The following is a 20,079-nucleotide window of genomic DNA, read 5'->3' as shown; positions in this document are numbered from 1 at the left end:
TGGCACGAGTGCTGGAGTGCCCCAGAACCGGTTTGGCCGGATTATGCAAGGGGCAGCCTTGTGCGCCCCAGGCAGTGTCTGGTTTCTTTCAGACCTCCCTGCTACAATCCACTATCTCCTGTCTGGAGGGTGGTAACACCCCCTTGCGACAGGAAACCCTTTGTCCAGGCCCCATTTGGCTGAGTTTCGGTCAGCTTCAGGGGGTCAGACTCTTGTCTGTGGCAGAGGCATCCATTTTGTGGATCTAAGGTCCTTTTAGAAATTAACCGCATTAAAGTAAAGTAACATGTCTTACCCCTCTAGAGGGGTGGAATGCTATCCCCGTCGCCAGAACTGGCGAGGGGATAGTATTCCAAATCGTATGACACCTTACACGACATGTTTTGATAAAGCCAAACCAGAGTTGCTATATAACCGCGAGGATTATAATGCACTTAAGAGTATATGGTATGGCATTATCCTGAAACAGCTAGGGAGTTGTTCCCGACAGCTGCAGACAGGCTCAGCTCATGCTAGGGCTCCATCTCACATTAAACCACGCACTCTGCCTCCAGGATTGATGAGGCCTTCCATAGGAGTGGCTCACAGGTTAATATGTGTCCAGATATAGGTTTAGATATAGGCATACTATATCTAAGCAAGGGGTGATTACACCACCTTACCCCAGCTGAGTGATCAGCCAGTTGTGTCAATTTAAGAACCAGCCAGGGGTGGCAAAAGATATGCTGCAGCCCCTGGTAGGCCTTGGTGGCCCCTATGCCCTGGGCACCTATAGTGCATTATACAGGGGCTGACAAGGAGTCCATTTCCAATTGTGGTATGTACCTAGGGTACATGGAATCCATTTTACAGAGAGAGCAGATGGCCTGGGGCCCTGATTAGCAGGGAACCAGGTCAACTAAGTCAAAAACCAGCTAAACACAGGCAAAAAAATCTGGGGTAACCATAGTCAGGTAGCCACCTTCCTACAATGGAGTTTTCCGAGATGGAGAGACCTGCCAAAAGAGTGAACTTTAAAACAAGGATCTGTAAAACAATGACAAGGAAAAGCTTTTTGATATTGTGCATTTGTATGTTATTCACTGTGATGATATTTTTAATAAGTTATGTTTTGTTCTCTTTTCGTGTAACATTTGCACCCACTGCATCGCCCATACCTCCTCCTACTTTTTCCTCTCATTCTTTTCAACCCCTTCCTGAACACGAATCAGCTAGGAGATTAGAGTTTATTAATAACTCCTTTGTTCAGCTCTTGAGCCAACACCAACTAGTAATGAACACAACTAACTGTTGGGTGTGTGGTCTTATGCCTCACACAACGGATAAGGGTATCCCTTATCTGGTTCTGCCCTTCAGCCACAATGGTTCTGTGTGGGCATACAGAACAATGTTCATATACGCACGTGAAGTCCACCCCCTACGTTCTGTAAAAGACAATCCTAAGAATAGCGCCCTAGTCAAAGGTATAGTTGACATGATTAAGGATGATATTTCTTATGAAACTACCCCCGAAGATGAGATACGTGCCTACGTAGGATGGAACGTGACCGGATATGGAACTACTCTGAGTGAGAAACAGCAAGCTAAGAGATCCTCCCCGATTTGGATTGTACCCCATCAGGGTCACCTGTGTCTGCAAGGTACTGGCAAGAATCCCAGAGCTCAGTTAGGGAAGAGTGTCTGTACTGAAACGTATGTTTTTGGGTCTCAGACTTCCCCTGCGTTTTTAGCAGCTAAGGGTACTTATTTCATCTGCCATGATAGAGCCTATACATGGTTGCCCCCTGACTTTTCGGGCTCATGACAAGGGTAGTTAGAGGTGTCTTGAGTGAAGAAGACACTGCAGGTCAAGAATTTGGGGACTTTGCAAAGGGTTTTCTGCCGTTCTGGGGATCCATGGCTAACAGCAGGAACATAAGGCAATTGACAAGGGTAGTTGAGTCCACCGTGATTGAAACTGCTGGTGCCCTTAGTAACTTGACTGCTGAGCTCCAGTCGGATCGTCTTATGACCCTTCAGAACAGGGTCGCTTTAGATGTCATACTTGCAGACCGAGGTGGGGTATGTAGATTGATCCAATCGAGTTGCTGTGTTTTCATCCCAGATAACGCTCCAACAGTGTACCAGGCCATCTCTAAACTGCATAAGATTTCCGAATCTATTCATGTAGATAAAGGAGATTGGTCGTTGATGGGATGGTTCTGGGAACCGATATCCGGCTGGGGATGGAAAATTCTGATGGTCATTGGGATGGTCTTAGCCATTCTTTTCCTGTTCTGTCTGTGTGTACAGTGTGCTCCTGCAATATGTGGCCTCTGTGTTACATCATGTGTAAGGAAGCCTGTATCAAGAGACGAACTAAGTACTAGAATGATGTTACAGCAACATCTCAATGACTTTAGGAATATAGACCTGGACTCAGATTAGCATGAGATTAGGTTAATTGCCTATGTAAGGGCAAAAGGAGGGTTTGTAGTTCTGAAAATTCTGGACTCGTGTAAACACTCTGGACTCGAGAATTAAACTTCGTCGTAAAATGACGAATTTGGTATCAAAAGACCGAAAATGGCTAGTACACTATGTACAAGCATTTTCGTCAATTTCGAGTGACGATTTCACCTCGAAATCGTCATTTTCGTTCTGAACCCTTGGCTTCCATTTTGTATGCGGCAGCCATTTTGTGAGTTGCCCTTTACATAGGCTTATAATACCGCTAAATTCGATTCCAAATGACACGTACACCTTAATTGACTTTTCTCTGACCTGGGCAAGTTGGAACCATTGCCCCAGGCCGAACCTGTTTGGTCAGTTCCTCTCCCAGTGGCCGAGCAAGATAGCATCAAGGCTCAACAGGCCATAAACCCATCCATCGCACACACACCCTGCCGAATCTTGCTCACACCTGTCCCTGCTCTTTTCTCTCACTTGCTTTATGATGGGGAGGTGCCCGTTTTTATTGGGGGTCCAGCGATATCTGATGAAAATGTTGGGCCTTGCCGGGTAATTTATCGTGGGCTGAACAAACTGAACTATGGCCTTGTCATCATGACTCTGCTTTTTCTTTGTAATGGAAACATTTCAATAGTATAGTAAAATGTTAAGAATGTTTGCCTAAAGCACAATATTTCGTATAAAAGGAGAAACCTGACTTTGTGAATTGCAGCAGTCTCCTGAGAATATACATCCTGTGTGTTGTACTTCTAGGACGCTTGTTACCTTGGTTGCAGCCAATAAAATCGATCCTTGACTTCACCTAGAAGACTCTGAGTTTCTGTGGTCTGAATCAGGAAAGAACTCGAGGTCTTTGGGTGTTGTTCCCTGACACCGCTGGGTTACCGGTTCAGTACCGGTTCTGAAAAACCCAGTACCTCACCTCAGATGTTACGAGTAGTGGCATTACAGCTTGCCTTCTTTCAGAACTGGACTGTGCGTAACAGCGTAGCTCCCAGAGAAGACAAACGTGCTCTTGGAGTTGGTGCTCACCCTGGGGCAGCAGATGCTACTGATCATACTACTGTGAAATCAAGACTATAATTTTTCAGAATGCAAAGCAAAACACGCTTTGGAAATAAACTAAGTCTGGCCTTAGCAAGCAGAGCGATAACTATTTATATTTTTATTGCAAGCACGAATATATGATTATTCAACGATTTCAAGTTCCACGCATGCCTTTACCACGCGAATTTTACTTCGCATGTGTCTTTTGCACGCAGCATTTGACAACGCATGTTTTTACTCCGCAATCATAACGTTACGAAACATCTGACGTCCCATTTACATTTACATAATGATACTGATAGGCTACATGCAGTACGAAGGAAAAGATCGATGTTTTAAACAATAATAAACAGATTCCCTTACATTATATTTTTATTTTTTTCATAATGCGCTTAATTAATACCCTAATTTACAAAGTTTTGATTTATATCTTACCCCTGTACGTCTTTCACCATCAGCCCTTTCTTCCACCGACCACGGAAACAAGCGTCAAAACACGTCTATCAAAACTGATAACGGACTTCTATTATGACGTGCTCTTTCCCTTCAGCGTTTTGAGGCATTGTAGAGCGTTTTTTTTTTACGTTTTTGAAATGTTCTTCTTATTTATTTATTAATATCCGCTTGGTTTTTTTTGGGGGGGGGAGCCCCCCCCAACCCCCCCTAGCCTCCCCCCAGTCCCCCCCCCAGCCCCTTAATCCCCCCCTCCCCCCAGCCCCCCAAAGCCAACGCAGATCGTACTTGCAGAACGACGACAGGAAGGAATACCACTCGCGTGGTAAAGACGGTCGTTGAAGGCTTACGCGTGGGAAAGACCTTTGCGTGGTGAGTGACGCGTGGTAAACGTTATGCGTGTTATTTGCTTCGTAGTAAATGATGTTTCCCGCAAGCACATGCCACAAAAATAAACAGAAAAAAGGAAAACAAGCTGCCACCTAAATATTGCAGCCACTTGCTTCCAATACATTTTTCTTTTTTTAAAAACATTCACTCATATTTTCACTTTAATTGTGATTGGAAAAAAAAGGCCTTTTAGTTGTGACATGCATTTTATTATTATTAATACTATTATTATCAATGAAGCAGACAGGATACATTTCACCACCAAACCAACCACTCAAATTGCAAGCAGCTATAATACCACAGTGCCACTTAACCACTTTATAACAACCTAAAAAGGGAGACAGAAAGTTTATTTGCCATCTAACTGAAGATCTTAAGACCAGGAAAAATAAAGAACCAGTAATATACATGTAAAAAAATAAATAAATAAAGAAACAGAACCAGATTTGTGACTGGAAAAAGGGATTTTTTTTTAGAAGGATATGAATAATGTGCACAGGCTTTGTGCAGACACTCAAAGTAACGGGAGATAACGAGAATAGTGGGCTGACTCACTTCCCCGAGCTATATAATGTGGTCGGCAGAAGCAAAATGCAACAGTTTAACAGACCAATGGGTGAAGTAGAATCCCTAAAAGCCTCTTTATACACGTTGATTATGTATGAAATTTTCAGAAAAAACAATATTTGGCGTAATGGCTAAAGCAAAAGACGGAACTAAAAACCTATTCTGAACAAGCTAATCACGCATGTACTTGAGAAACTTGAGCTTTCTGTTTATGACCAAGTCGAGAAGCAACTTGATTCAGCTGAAAGTGAACAAAGCATGTCATAGAGCAAATAGAATGTTGTTAAGGAAATGCCTCTTTTTGTATGATCACCCCTTCGTTTTTGGACTGAGGCGGCTGGTTTTTCAACTTTGAAAGTGCACTGAGGTCTGCTAAACAGCCCTCGGTGCCAGTGCTCTGACCTTTAAAAGGTATGCATCAGAAGGGTTCACTCAGAGTTGACCTAAGTTAACTTACTTTTAGCCGCATCGCTGTTAGGGAGATTATCCTGCTGTGCTGGACAGCAATAAAAACGGGTGTGGAGCACAGGAGCACTGTACTGCATGACGAGCTGAGCTCGTCATGAGCATGGAAGGGGTTAAGTCCCTAGTATATGGTACCAGGGGTACTCAGGGCCTGGAAGTTAAAGTGTCTCTCGTGTACTGCAACACTTATTTTGCATTATGAGTGTGACAAAGCAAAGTATGACTCTCAAACCCACCACTCTGGCTGACAGAGCAGGTTCAAACTGCTAACTCGACTTTGCCATTTAAAGTAATAGCAAAGCCCAAAACCTTCCTTTTTAATACTTATAAGAAGGGCACCCAGTTTTATGGTATTTATTTTTTTGACATTTCCGTCTGTATTTATCCATATTTATTTTTCCCCCATTTTTTCTGTATTTAGCCATTTTTTTATTTTTTGTTTTCTGTATAAATGAAGTTACAATAGGTATTTTTCCACATTTAACTGATAAATGTATTCTCACATTTAAATGTCCAAAACGTTTCAGCAGTATGCAGTGCAATAGCATTACACATGCATTGTAGAATAGCATAACTAACTGTAGATCTGCACTTAGTTAAGCTTCATTTGGAAATATGTTGTCTTTTTTCATCTCCCCTACCTCTACCTCTGTGCACCTACTAACCTGGCACTTGTGATTGACAATAGAAAAAAAATCATCCAAAGAATGCCTATTTCCCATATTTTTCTGTATTTAAAAATAAATACAGACAGGAAAATAAATAGTTTCTGTCTGTATTAATTTGTAAAAGTTAGTAAAAAACGGACAACTGGAAGCGCTACTTATAAGCCACCCCTAAGTCAGGCCTATTGCGCCCTACAGCAGGGTGCCTTATTTTAAAAAGATTGGACATATAGATCTTAACTTTAAATGTCCTAACAGTAAAAACCTTGCATGTTGTTATTACTATGGAAAGGTTATTGTTGTCCCACTGGGAAATATAGAGTTACACACCGACATCTCAGCAGTGCTAACTTATGAATTAGACTACTAATAATGATACTTCAAGGTATGCTCAATTGAATTTAATGTAAGTTTGCACAAGTAGCAACTTTATTAAAAAGCCACTTGCCCGCCCAATACTTTCCAGTGACCGTTAATAGTTGGTGGCCACGAGACAGCCTTCTACTCTCCTGGCGAGAGGCGTGAACAGCTCTCAGGAAGAAACACAAAGGGACTTGTTGGGAGAAGTGTGACTTTCTGGCAAGAAGGAAAAACAGGGTGTGAGGTACAAAAGCTAGCTTTGTAGGACAAGTCAACTTTGAAAGGTAAATGGTGGAAACATATGAGGGGCTGCTTAAGTGTTCTTGCATACCGTCTGGCATAAAACCGTTTAATTCTGTGGGTGTTTTGCCCCTAAGTAGCCACACCTCTGGGGTGGGATAGGGAGCTCCACACACCAAGAAAAGGGTTCTGCCATCTTGGTCCCATATTCTGTGATAGCTAGATGCCACACTTCACAGGAAGTCGTAACTAGGCATGAAGGGACCTGCTATCCCATTGGCTAGTAGTTGCCACATCCCCCAAGGGCACTATCTGGGTATAAAAGTGGCACCCCTGGAACCCAGACCTGACATCACGTCTGTTCTGAAGAGTGAACTGATGAAAGACTTCGCAGCTGTTCCCTGCAACCAGTAAAAAGAGGCTGCGCTAAGACTGGACTGCACTTGTTGCTCCTTGGGCTAGCAAATCAAGGACTGTCCCTGTGGTGCTCTGGTTGAGGAAAAGTTAGCCCTGAGCCTCAGACAGAAATGGTAACTCCAAGAGTCAGTTGGCAGACTACTGGGTCACAATCGCTGAAGTAGCTTGCCTTGGCGAGTTGGTAGCTAAATAAGTCTGACCACCGAAGTGCAGCCTGGGAGACTGAGTCATAACCCTCAAAGGTTGTACCGGAGCCAGCTGGACCCGGGAGAGCTGTCGGAGTGCAATGTGTTTGCCCTAGTTGGAAGTTATTCCCAGTGTAAGGGAATGGCTGGTTTCGCTGTAACCAGGGACCGGTAGCAACTGGTTTTAGCAGAACTTCAACCGGACTTTGAGAGACATCAACCCCAGTGGCCAAAGTCGCCTCAACTGTGGACCAAGCAGTAGCCCCACAAAGACTCCAGTCATTGGATCAGCAGTCTTCAGCATCTTGTAAGGTAACCCTTGCATGAGGACCACTCCCTCAAAGTCATTTGCAGTTTGCCTACAAGGTCTGGAACGAGACTAGAAACTACGTTGCTTGCAAGGTAACTGTTCAACCAAGCATCTTTCGTCCATGTAACTTGCTCCCTGTCGGATTTTGCTTGCCAACACAAGCCAAAATAGTAGTTTACAACTTTATCAAAGCTTTCCAAAGTTTGACCACAAGCGCGGTCCATTACAATAATTTATTGCATTCAATGAAAAAGCAGTGGTTTATGGCTCCTTTAAAAATTTATATGTCTGGAACGCTCCAGTAGATTTTTTTTGTTGAGGTGTCATCTTAAGATAAAAATACAACCTATTTGTATAAATTGGTGTCGGAGTTCTACAGAGTCTTGTTTGTGTGTTATACAGCTGCTTTGGTGCTTCTTGATGCTTTACACTTGTTCCTTTTAAAGCCTCGCTGCTCAGAGCCACAGCTACCCAGGGTTGACCTAAGGTTTTTCAAATGAATCTGTCTGGACCCATTACAGGTAGTGAGTTTATTAAAGGGTGAAGTATCACAACGGCCCAATATGATAAACCGCTTTTCTCACACAAGCTTTTTAAGTACAAAGAAACTCAACCTAGCCAGGACATACAGTGAACTAATTCTCAGGCATCCAACAGCGGAGTACTCTCCTTTTAACGAAAATTCAAAGTTTTGAAAAGCAACCAGTTTGCGATTTAAAAAATCATACATGCTTAGTAATTTTTAGGTATTGTCTAGCGTCGCAGCACATGCGCTGCTCGCTCTGCAAGATCTATTGTCATTGAGTTGATTTCGGAAGTGGAGTGGAAGCTCCACCCATGCTTTTGATTGACGCGTGTCATCCTTTATGGTAAATGCTGGCCTCCGATTGAAAGTGAGGCTTTTTGGTGACCGCCCTGTCTCCTTTAGGCCCCGCCCATCCAGACTGGATTGTTTGCTTGCAGCGTTGGACTGTGTCCTTCAATTACTTGGTAGGCACTTTCTTTTTGTCAGTCGTCCACGAAGCGCGATGCTGCAGCGCTATGCCCTCTAAATTGTATGTTTATTTATTTCACCCGCTAGGGACACCGCGCTCTGTTTGTTAGTTTGTTTTTTAACTTTAACACTCAGCGCAGCGCCCGCTTCAAGGACACCACGCTCAGTGTAAAAGTTAAAAAACAAAAAAGAGCGCGGTGTCCTTCAAGGAGCGCCGCACTCAGTTTTAAACTTAAGCACTTGCAATGCAATCGGACCTATTGCAATGCAAAAGCTTGTCATTGCTTTTTTTTATGAGTTACATCAACACAGCTAAAGCAGAAAGCCTTGGTTAACCCCTTGCATGCTGGGCCGATTCCGCTCCCGTGCTGAAGACTTCAGCGCGGGTGCGATCATGACGGCCCCCAGCCGTCATCAGCACACGAGCACTGTAGTGCATGATGGCTGGGGGCCGTCATCAGCATGGAAGGGGTTAAAGGCAATGCGGGCAGTACTGCCTAGTCAACAACATTTACTGCTGGGTGCTCGGGCTCGCCCTCCAACGCAGCAGTGGTGCAAACATTCTAGTGCTTCCTGCCTCGCGTGACTGCCACCTCAAGAACCCATTCTATCCCGACAGAGATCAGAGATGTACGTCATGCGAGGCTCAGACATCCCGCACAACAATGGGGAAGAAGTGGTTAAAAAAAAACACTTGAAGTGTAACAGGTGCAAGCCTGTCGGTGGAAGCGGTTTCCCGACTGGTCTCATTTTCCGACGGTGTGACTTGGCAAAATCGTTGATGAACATTTTGCAAGAAGTGAGCTAAAAGCTCTGCTAAATATAATTATAAGCAGCAATAACTTCTCTTTTTTTATTAATAACATAGTGACTAATTTACTGGCTTTGCGACTATGAGATTATGCTCGAACACATTTCAGTGTGGAAATGTGTGCACCGGATATGCGTCTGGTGTCAGTCTGTGGAGGGAGGGAGACCTTTTACCTTGAACTGAGGTAAACTGGCCCTCCCCGCCCTGAACTCTGCTCTTGAATTACCATCCTTGAATGAAAGCACTTGTCAGTCCTTTATTAATTTTACTCATATTCTACTTGCCACCTGCTGCTCCATCTTTTCATTTTAGAATATTTTTTTAAACAATCACTGGCAAAGCCAATAGGTCTCGCCTGTGAGACTAGAGCTATTGGCTTTGTCAGTGTTTAGCTATGTGGTAAAGCAGCACAACTGCCCTGCAGCATGGTTTAAGGAAGCATTGGTACAGCCATTAGGTTTTGCCTACAAGAACTATATTCTTTGGCAATATTTTTAGCCATGTTGTACAACAGTGCGGCTTTTGTACAACATAGCTGAAAGTTTAAAAAAAAAGTGCTATGAGGCAGCTAGTGCTGGTCGCATCATACTGCTTTTATTTTTACATTTTCAGCCACTGCTGTACAACATGGCAAAAAACATTAGCAAAGTTAAAAAATCAAAAAAAACGGTGTGAGGCAGCCAGCTTGCTTGCTGGGTCATAGCACTTGCTTTTATCGGGGGGTGGGGGGAAAGTGCAATACAGAGGGAGGGTTATGGGGGCAATAGAGACAGAGGGTGTGGGGGTCGAAAAACGCTATGACAGCCAGCCCTGGCCACATTAAATGCGTACACTCACAATATATTTGTGTGCGCCGGTTAGCACATGTGTATGTTTGTTATGCTGCAGACAGCTTCTGGGTGCACACTGTGAGATGAGTAGCTAAGGATCAGTCTCGTTGCTCACTGGATTAGTGCATCCATTTTAGTTATCTGTGCTAAACCGTATGGTCACAGATTAGGATTTTGGTGGTTTCACTCAGTATGTTCTCCTTCTGAAGTCGATAAATTGATTACCATGGAGCTGGGTATCACTAAACAAGACACGCAGTGCCAACATATCAGTGGAGAACACTGCTTTACAAGTTCATGTAATGTGTGATGCTGCTTGTGTTTTATTGTGCAAGCGGTGTGTGATTATTGCTTTACAACACTCTATCCGCACAATGGTTATATATTCACAGTTATCTCAGTGTGTTGGGGGCTTGCTTACTCATAAAACCGCTAGGCTTGGCGCTGGGGACGTAACCCTTCAATACGCAGTGGGGCCGTTCCAAATTGTGATTGCATGCGTATGTATGCCAGTTCTTTGGTGCTGTTGAGTATATTTCGTTTTGTTGTTGTCTGCATTAGTGTCTGGTAATCTGTGAGTGTGCATGCGAGGTTTGTGCACACAGAATGCAGGACAATATCCTTTCGATGAAAATTGTCTGCGTTGTTAAATATACACAGTTGTTTTATGAGGTGTCAGAGTATGGTGACATTGCAGTTTTAGTCACGCTCCATTCGCCCCCAAAATAAAACACACATTTGCCTAACCTCTGGGCCCCCCTTCTCTCAGCTGCACAGACTTGTCACAGAAGCACTCTAAACAGAAGCCCTGCATCCTGCCCACTCTCTTGGCTGCAATAATGAGCGTGTTCTGTGTAATTATAAATGCAAGCTAAATGCAAATTATTATGCAAGTACACTGATTTACAAAGTTTTCGGAGAGGCAGCTTTCTCGGAGTGCTTTGTGTGTACAATTTCTGTGTGACTAGTAATGCTTTGCCGCTGCCCCAAGTGTTTACACTAGCAGGAAACATGCTGGCACTGTGGGTGTACCTGCCATTGCCAGTGCACGGTGGGTGTTTGATTGGCACACAGTCACGATACCCGCATACAGTGGGTGTGCGAACATGATGGTGCATAGAGTCACGGCACAAATCAGTTTGTGCTTGTGAGTTAACACCTCTCTATCCCTCTGTGAATAATGTGTATATAACTGTGTATAACACAAGGTGTGTGTACCTGCTACTGCGGGGCACACTGCTTGATTTGCACCCATTCAGAATACCTGCATGCACTGAGTTTGAAAACGCAAGAGTGCATACAGTCCAGACACTGGCACAAACTAGATTTGTGTTAGTGAGTTAACAGTTAACACCTCTCTAGCTCTGTGCACACTGCGTGTCTATGAAACATGCACGTCTGTAAGCGTGTGAACAGAGCCAGAAGATTTGCTCACAGAAGGGGTGTGTAGACAGTCAAATAAATTACAAACAGCAGGCGTATGTCAGTCAGTGTGTACTGACTAAGTTCTGTTCATACTAAGTAGGTGCCTGAGTGTACACCATCTCAACACTGCACTGGTTGGAAGTATACATACAGCCACAACAGTGGCATAAATGTAGGTGGGTGCACAGTGCTGATATACTTAAAAGCACTGGGTGTGTCAGCAACGGTCCCTCTGCCCTTACTTGCATTACACCGGATGTGTGTCTAATTTTGCACTATCCTGCCTCTGCACACATTATGTGCCAACGAGACAGAGGGTGAGCACTGCTTACACCTAGAGCGGATGAGGTGAACATCTATGCCACTCTTTGGAAACACATTTCATGATTCTAGTATACATTTTTGGGAAGTTGAGTAATCCCATTTGAAGGCTTCTTTGTCCTCTCAATAATTATTGATGTTCTACATGGTATTTAGCTGTGCACGATGGCACGAAAGTAAGCCAGTAAGACCCAATCGCACACTCCCCTCCTCCTCCTGGGGTGTTTTCTGCGTATATACGTCCTCCCTCTTTATATGTCTGCAGCCTGTTCTCCCCTTCTTCCTCTCTTTCCCACACACTCTTTCTGCTCCTCTGTCTGGTGTTCATTCACCACTTTGTGCACAAACTGCCTATCCCTCTCTGTCTTCCAATCTATCTATTCTCTACACCTCTCACCCCTATCTATTCACCATGCCACATAATTCCACAACATAAATACACTACACACCGCACAATACCACCCCACACAATTCCACAACTAACAATTTCAATCCAACCCACATATTTCCACTCCACTCCACACCACAGACATTTACAACACTCCAAACAAAAACACACAGGTAAAAGACATTACCATTTACAACACCAAGAGCTCTAACTCTCGCAAATGCGAGACCTATTGCATTGCAAATGCTTGTTAAATTATAAGCAGCTAAAATAAATTCATGGCATATATTTTAAGGCCCCACAGAGAAAAAAACAAGATAAACGTTACTTTTCAACAGCTGATCGCTTTTGTGATTTTGACTGGTAATTTAATGCCATCTTGGTTTCCATGCCAGTGTATGTAGCCACACCTACGAGAAAAACAATGTAAAGTTTTAAAAAAAAGCAATGTTTACAAATAAATCATCCAAGACATCTAAAGCCAGTGGCATTGCAAAGTAGGCAAGGTAATAAATGCAACAAGGAAAAAAAAGGAACAAGCTGATGTGCCATCCCACCTTGCCCTCCCTCCCCCCTCCCTGATCATGAAGTTAGGGTACTAAGATAAGTTCACAAACCAGGGTGTGCAAATTGCAAGCCAACAGGTTTGCTAACTTTCTTAAAATTGTACTGAAATTAAAGTACTAATAAGTTGCATCACTAAAAAGATATTTGTTAAAACTCCTGCCTTGCGAACATTGGGCTGCAGTTTGCGAACCTCTATGAATGGGTGCAAGCACAGAGACGAAGGCCTGCAAATGGCAGAAAACGTATTACCCTGTGTCCACATTATATATATATATATATATATATATATATATATATATATATATATATATATATATATATATATATATTCCCAGCATGTGCCCAAAATCCTCCGGTTACCAATAGAGGCGCACACTGACACCGTAAGTCTTTTAAGTTAATTAATCGTTACTCGTTCATATGGACAGACGCGTTTCAGCTACGCCTTCCTCAATGTCTCCCAAAAAAAATAAATATATATATATATATATATATATATATATATATATATATATATATATATATATAATTTCTTTTTTTTAAAGAGAGTTTGTGTGCCTGACAGGCACAGGTGCTATATAAATTTTTCAGCAGAAAAGACATCAGCGGAGCATGCAGTTGTCCTCACCACCGTTACCTCACATGACTCCCAAAAGGAAATTTGCGAATCAGTCATGCTTCCACCCCTCAACTCAATGCTCTGTAACTGATAAACGGTCTGCAGCAGCTCCAAATGTGGTCACAAAGCATTTTCACATTTCACTGCGACTCACAATAAGAATGGCACGTCACCTGCAAGCCCCCACCTGACTGTGATTTGGAAAAGGTTGTGGAACTTCTTTTGTGAGTCAGATTTTTTCCCCAACTTGTAAAAAGGGTTTGCTACACTGCAAACCATTAATTTGGGATCGGTCGTAAATCCTGTTTTTTGTGAATTAAAGGGTTTGTAGCCTCAAAGTATCATACACCGGGCCCGAAAAGAGTCATAAATGGTTTGCAATGTGCCACTGTTACGTGTCACAGACAGACCCAGAGATATATGTCTAAGCGCTTTCATCTCAACAGGACATCCTTTATGGAATGACACACACATCCACGTCATGTTGCAGCCAGGACAACGCCACGAGAAATATTACCCACCCACACTGTCCCATAATTTATCCTCGACTGGCTGGAGCACAGGCCGTGCTATGGTAAGCATGATAAACGTCACAGCTGTCTTATCTTCTCTCTATTTTGTTCTGATTCCTTTATCGCGCCAATAAAGGCCTCTCGCGCACACTTTATCGCGGCGGGCAGCAGTCATTATGTTAATGTGAGGTTAGCAACAAGCCAATACTGATAGTCTTATCTTGGGGCTGCCAATGGTAAAGGGCCCGGATCCAATCTATAACAAAAGACACGAACAAAGGAAACGTCTGGCAACGTGATCTGTCCCCTTCCCTTCGCCCGCCCTGTCCCACCCATGCCTTTGTGATTCATTCAAATAATATATATTTACCAAATATTCTCTCTGTGTTCTTTAACGTAGCACCTCTGAGCAGCAGATTTTCCGATCCTAAAGGCCTGGCAGGTGAGAAAGAGCAAACCAGACGTGTATTTGTCAAAAGGTTAAGTAGTGGAATTAAATATAACACGAAACATAAACAGTTAGAAAATCGGATATTTCTTGCACACCCCACTTTTCACAATATAATGGGAAACACTCAGGTTTGGTAGGTCTCACAACACAGGTACGATCCAAAATGTACAGTTTTAGTTCACTAAATGGGTTGCTCCGCAAACGTTTGTCATTTTGTCCTAAGATTCTCAGGTTAATCTAGTTCAGTGTGCCCTCCATTCTGGGCAGCTGTCTTCATAGCGTTTCGGTTGCTTGCCTCGTCGCATGGGACAACATACTTCCCATTTTGGGGACATAATACATAAGTTAAACTCCTATTTCTACCTAGGGAGATATGCCTCTCCTGAACCTCAGGGAGAATTGAAAATGTGAACACATGCACATGGACTTAACAACGGGTATCCGGACTTCCTGTAACTACCTTTATTGAAAATTTAATAAAAAATAAAGTGAAACAAATACACTGTGTGCCAAAAAGGAGGACATGAAACAAACATTTCTGAAATCATAAAGAATCTCTTACCTTGCAGCAGTCTCATCCCGCTCCTTGTAAATGTTGATTCTGCCAACAAACCTGCAAAGCAAATACATTTCAAAAACATGTATTTTAGTTTAGTGGTAATAAACAGGGTTGTTATCAATTCGAGTAAACGGTCACAGCGTTCAAGAAAATCCATTTCTACAAAGACACATTCTGCACAGCAGTACAGCCTCACCAAATCGTTTAATAAAACCTAAAGGAAGGCATGACACTTAGTCAGAGGGGCTGCAAAAAGATAATGTGGGCTTCAGCTGCTGCCTAGGATTGGTTTTGTGTCCAAATCTCTCTCAACTAACTTAACTCCAAATGTACGAATAAAAACTGATATGTCAATATATTACTACCAGGCCCTCTTCTTCATCTCCTCCATCTCTTCTTTCTTCATTCAAAGCTATATGTGTTACCAGAGCTCCAAATATAACGCCACAAACTATAAATATAGAGCCGATCTAACATTACCATGCCCAACTCTAACAGTAATGAGAACTATGACTGCCCTCTGCTTGTAGTACTCCAGTATAGGTCTGGTTCCGTAGTGTGGTTGGAAGTACTGGTGCCACAGCTAAACAGTCGTCCACCTCTTCATATAGGGAGATGATATTATAGACTGTGCTTGCGTAACTTTTAACTGGGATTCGCTAACTAAATCTTTAATATGCTAATCTGTGGGGCGTTAGCACATTAAAGTCAGACAAGAAACAAAAGGCAAACAGCATAGAAGGCTCCCTCGCCTATGATACTGTTAGACCCGGGATCCCTGGTTGGCTAAGGTAGGTACCTTAGGCCAAATAGGGACCCTCGTTTCCAGGTCAGGGAAAGAAAGAACACCTTCTGAGATAGCCCCCGCTCACCCCCTTGGTAGCTTGGCACGAGCAGCCAGGCTGATCTTCAAGGCGAATGTGTAAAGTATTTGCAACCACGCTCAAAGCAACCAATGATGACACCACAAATGGACTCCACACGAGTTTCATAAAAACGAGTATAAATTTATATAAAAAGATAAACGGTAAGACCACACGATATAAATCCAACATATGCGTTTTTGTAATATTCCTCCTGGCTGGTTGTTATGTCAGCCAGTCCTTGTATGTTCTTGCGATATTAATGAGCACTTCTAACCGTTCCATGGCAATCCAAATACAAAGTTATGCAGTTTGTAATGCTAGAATCAGGCACTTTGCAATGTAAGAATAATGCAATTTGTAATGCAAAATCAGGTCCTCGTTATGCAGAAATAATGCAATGCGTAATACACTAACTAGGTAGTTTGTTATGCAGGAATAATGTAATGTGTAATACACTAATCAGGTAGTTTGTTATGCAGAAACAATGCAATGCATCATACGACAATCAGTTAGTTTGTTATGCAGAAATAATGCCATGCGTAATACACTAATCAGGTAGTTCGTTATGCAGGAATAATGCAATGCCTAATGCACTAATCAGGTAGTTCGTTATGCAGAAATTATGCAATGTGTAATTCGACAATCAGGTACTTCGTTATGCAGAAATAATGCAATGCGCAATACACTCCAGTACCGAACACGGCGCCTTAGGTGGTCTCTCCGCTATCTCCTTCTGACTCGCAGTCAGCCTCTGTCAACAGTTGCCCCCAACATAGGTATGGTGTAACAAAAAGTGCAGCTCAGCAATCCGGCCCCGGTACTGCCACTCCCTTGGCAACTACTGGCCATGATACGATCCGAAGCAGAGGCTTGCGCTGCCAGAATGAGAGCGGCCGAGAGCGTCTCCTTCCGAGCCCGCACCCCGCCCCAGGCGTCAACACACATTACCTGTGAGGGTGCGACCTCGCTCTCCTCTCTGCTTCCAGCGACTTGGGCCTCCAATGCAATCTTTGCGAATTCCGGGTAGCGGGACTCAGATCCTCCATCGACGAGGTTGGTTCGAGGTCCCGCTCTGGCAAAGGCGGGCTCAGGCCGGCGGCTCAGCTCCTCCGGGGCTGCTGGTCCAGGCCGCTACTGCCACAGGGCACACGCACACAGCGTCGCTGAAACTCACTTGCGCTTCGGGTGCCCGAACACAGGGCACTACTCACGAAGGTCTCAGGCTGCACGAAGCACACGCACAGAGAGTCCCTGAAACTCACTTTAACTCCGGTGCACGATAACAAGGCAATCCTCACGAAGGTCTCAGGCTGCACAAAGCACAACCACTCAGGGTCGCTGAGATTCGCTTGGACTCCAGGTGCACGATAACAAGGCAATCCTCACGAAGGTCTCAGGCTGTGCAAAGCACACGCACACAGAGTCGCTGAGGCTTACTTGGATTCCGGGTGTGCACGATAACAAGGCAATTCTCACGAAGGTCTCAGGCTGCACAAAGCACACGCACACAGCGTCGCTGAGACTCACTTGGACTACGGTGCACACAATAACAGGACAATCCTCACGAAGGGCTCAGGCTGCAAAAAGCACACACACAGCGTAGATGATCCTCGCTTGGACTTCAGGTGCCCACGATCACAGGGCACTTCTTATGGGGGTATCAGGCTGCAACAAGCACTTGCACACAGCGTCACTGAGAATCTCAGGGAAACTTGTGTTCCGGAGTTTCCGCAACAGGGAGCCAGCTCACCTCGGCCCCTTGGGGATAAGTTACTTCAGGACAAACCACAGCAAAGTCCTTTTAAGCAGGGGGACACAGCACACAACAAAGTCCCCTTAGCCTTTCCTTGGTTAAAACAGCAAACTGCAGCCAGCCCCAGAACACACAGCAAGGGTCAGTCCTTTTCTTCAGTCTCTTCAGTTGTTTCTTCCTTGGCAAAGGTTCCTCTTGACCACAAACTAGCTTCAGTCTTGTTCAATCTTGATCAATCCATTTCTCTAAAGTTTAGGGGCTTCAGCTCTCATAGTTATACCCCTAAATGTCTTTGAAGTCTTTGTGTTCAGGGGGCACTGTCCCCTGTTCAAACCAGTTCTGGGTGTCTCCTTGCCAGTGACACCTTCTTCCTTTGATTAGTGGGGGTCTGGATTCTCAATTACTCAGCAGGAGATGGGACAATTGTTTTATGGCAGCAACCCAGGCCTCTTCACTTATAGGGGCTACTACTCCCCCTACACTCCAGATGCAAGTCAGCCTGTTGCTGTCTGACCTTCTCCCCTGGGTCAAGACATTCCCCAGAACCTATCACTTTCAAATCCAGACAGTCAATCCACAACCAGGCAGAGAAACACAGAAATGTTAGAGCACAAAAACTCAGCCACTTCTATAAGAGTGGCTTCTAAACACACAATGCAAAAACCACCTTCATAAAAAGATGTGTTATTACATTGTGAGTTCAGGCACACTAAAGTTCACCTCTCCATCTTAAGCCTTTGGGAAGATAGGCTGGGAAACATATTACACAGCCTCCCAATTCTATCCTATGGGCAAGATGGCCTTTCAACAGTGAAAAACGAAATGGAGATTATTTCACTGTCAGGACATGGTACACACCTTAGTACATGGCATACCTGTCACATGCACTGCACCCTGCCTAGGAGATACCCTGGACCTACCATAGGGGGTATCCGATGTGCATAGAAAGGGAAGGGTAATGTCTGGCAAGTGAGTGTAGTTGTCATAACAACATGTCAGTTTAACAAACTGTGCGTAGGCACTGCAATGGCAGGCCTGAGTTCCCTCTTTAAGGCTACTTGTGTGGGTTGCCCAATTAGTGCTGCAGGCCCACTAGTAGCATTTGCATTACCAGCCCTGGCACACATAGTGCACTTTACTAGGGACTTTACAAGTAAGGCAAACATACCAATCATGAACAACCAATTACTATTACACTCTATACAGGGAGCACTTGCATTTTGACACTGATTAGCCGTGGCAAAGTGTCTCAAGCATCTAAGTTGGCAACACCATGTCAGAACAAGCATGTACAATGCAACGGTCTCGGCTTTGTAAAAAGTTAGAGCTATTGGCATTGTAAATGACAAACTTTTTAATATATGCTGGTTTTGAAAACAGATAAATAAATGGCATTGTTATTTACAATGCCAATAGCTCAATCTCTCGCAAATGCGAGACCTATTGCATTTGCAATGCAATAGGTCGCGTATTTACGCGAGTTTGAGCTATTGACATTGCAAATAACAATGCCAAAACATAATAAAAGGCCTCTCACACTACGGGAGGGAAGGTGAGAGAACGTAGAATATATAGACAGACAGGCAGAGAGAGAGAGAAAAAAGCTGAGATGGCTGTCTACTCTCCCCAGGGCAGAGAGTGGGTGTGGAAGTCGCACTGCTACATCCTGTGCTGCACTAGGCGCGTGTGAGGGTACCGTGCACTCTGGCTGCCACCACCTGCCATGGACTTGTGCTGGGTGATGGAACTTTCCACCCCCGAGGCCGTGCTATAGGTATTCGGGAGGGAGGGATGCTCGCGCTGCTGGTCCAGAGCTGCACATCTTCACTGCTAATGGAGCTATGCTGCACCAGTCGCGTGGCGCTATTCTGCACCAGTCGCGTGGCGCTATGCTGCACCAGTCGCGTGGCGCTATGCTGCACCAGTCGCGTGGCGCTATGCTGCACCAGTCGCGTGGCGCTATGCTGCACCAGTCGCGTGGCGCTATGCTGCACCAGTCCCGTGGCGCTATGCTGCACCAGTCTTGTGGCGCTATGCTGCACCAGTCCCGTGGCGCTATGCTGCACCAGTCCCGTGGCGTTATGCTGCACCTGTCCCGTGGCGCTATGCTGCACCTGTCCCGTGGTGCTATGCTGCACCTGTCTCGTGGCGCTATGCAGCACCTCTCCCGTGGCGCTATGCTGCACCTCTCCCGTGGCGCTATGCTGCACCTGTCCCGTGGCGCTATGCTGCACTTGTCCAGTGGCGCTATGCTGCACCTGTCCCATGCCGCTATGCTGCACCTGTCCCATGCCGCTATGCTGCACCTGTCGCGTGGAGGGGAGGTGCGTGCACTGCTCATCCATACGTGACACCTGTTCTGTACTGTGCTGAATAGTGCAACATGTTTTCGCTGTAGGAAGACAATAATTAGTGCCATTGTTAAAACCTGTG

The 20,079-nt window shown here is 44.5% G+C and overlaps 1 protein-coding gene across 3 annotated transcripts in view; it reads right to left on the bottom strand.

Annotated features, from left to right (window-relative positions):
• Positions 1 to 20,079, bottom strand: part of ATP11A (ATPase phospholipid transporting 11A) — a 912,970-nt gene that overhangs the window by 391,109 nt on the left and 501,782 nt on the right. For all 3 annotated transcript variants that reach the window (XM_078657659.1, XM_078657658.1, XM_078657657.1), the window contains exons 8-10: positions 15,031 to 15,081; positions 14,388 to 14,452; positions 12,648 to 12,729 (exon numbers count right to left, since the gene is read on the bottom strand). In XM_078657659.1, the coding sequence (XP_078513785.1) occupies positions 12,648 to 12,729; positions 14,388 to 14,452; positions 15,031 to 15,081 (198 nt within the window). The remainder of the gene's footprint in view (positions 1 to 12,647; positions 12,730 to 14,387; positions 14,453 to 15,030; positions 15,082 to 20,079) is intronic.

The sequence above is a fragment of the Lissotriton helveticus genome, chromosome 8, assembly GCF_964261635.1.
Source record: "Lissotriton helveticus chromosome 8, aLisHel1.1, whole genome shotgun sequence".
In the NCBI taxonomy this organism is placed as follows: Eukaryota; Metazoa; Chordata; class Amphibia; order Caudata; family Salamandridae; genus Lissotriton; species Lissotriton helveticus.
Note: the sequence above shows the minus strand (reverse complement) of the source record. Positions and strands in the feature narration are given on the sequence as shown.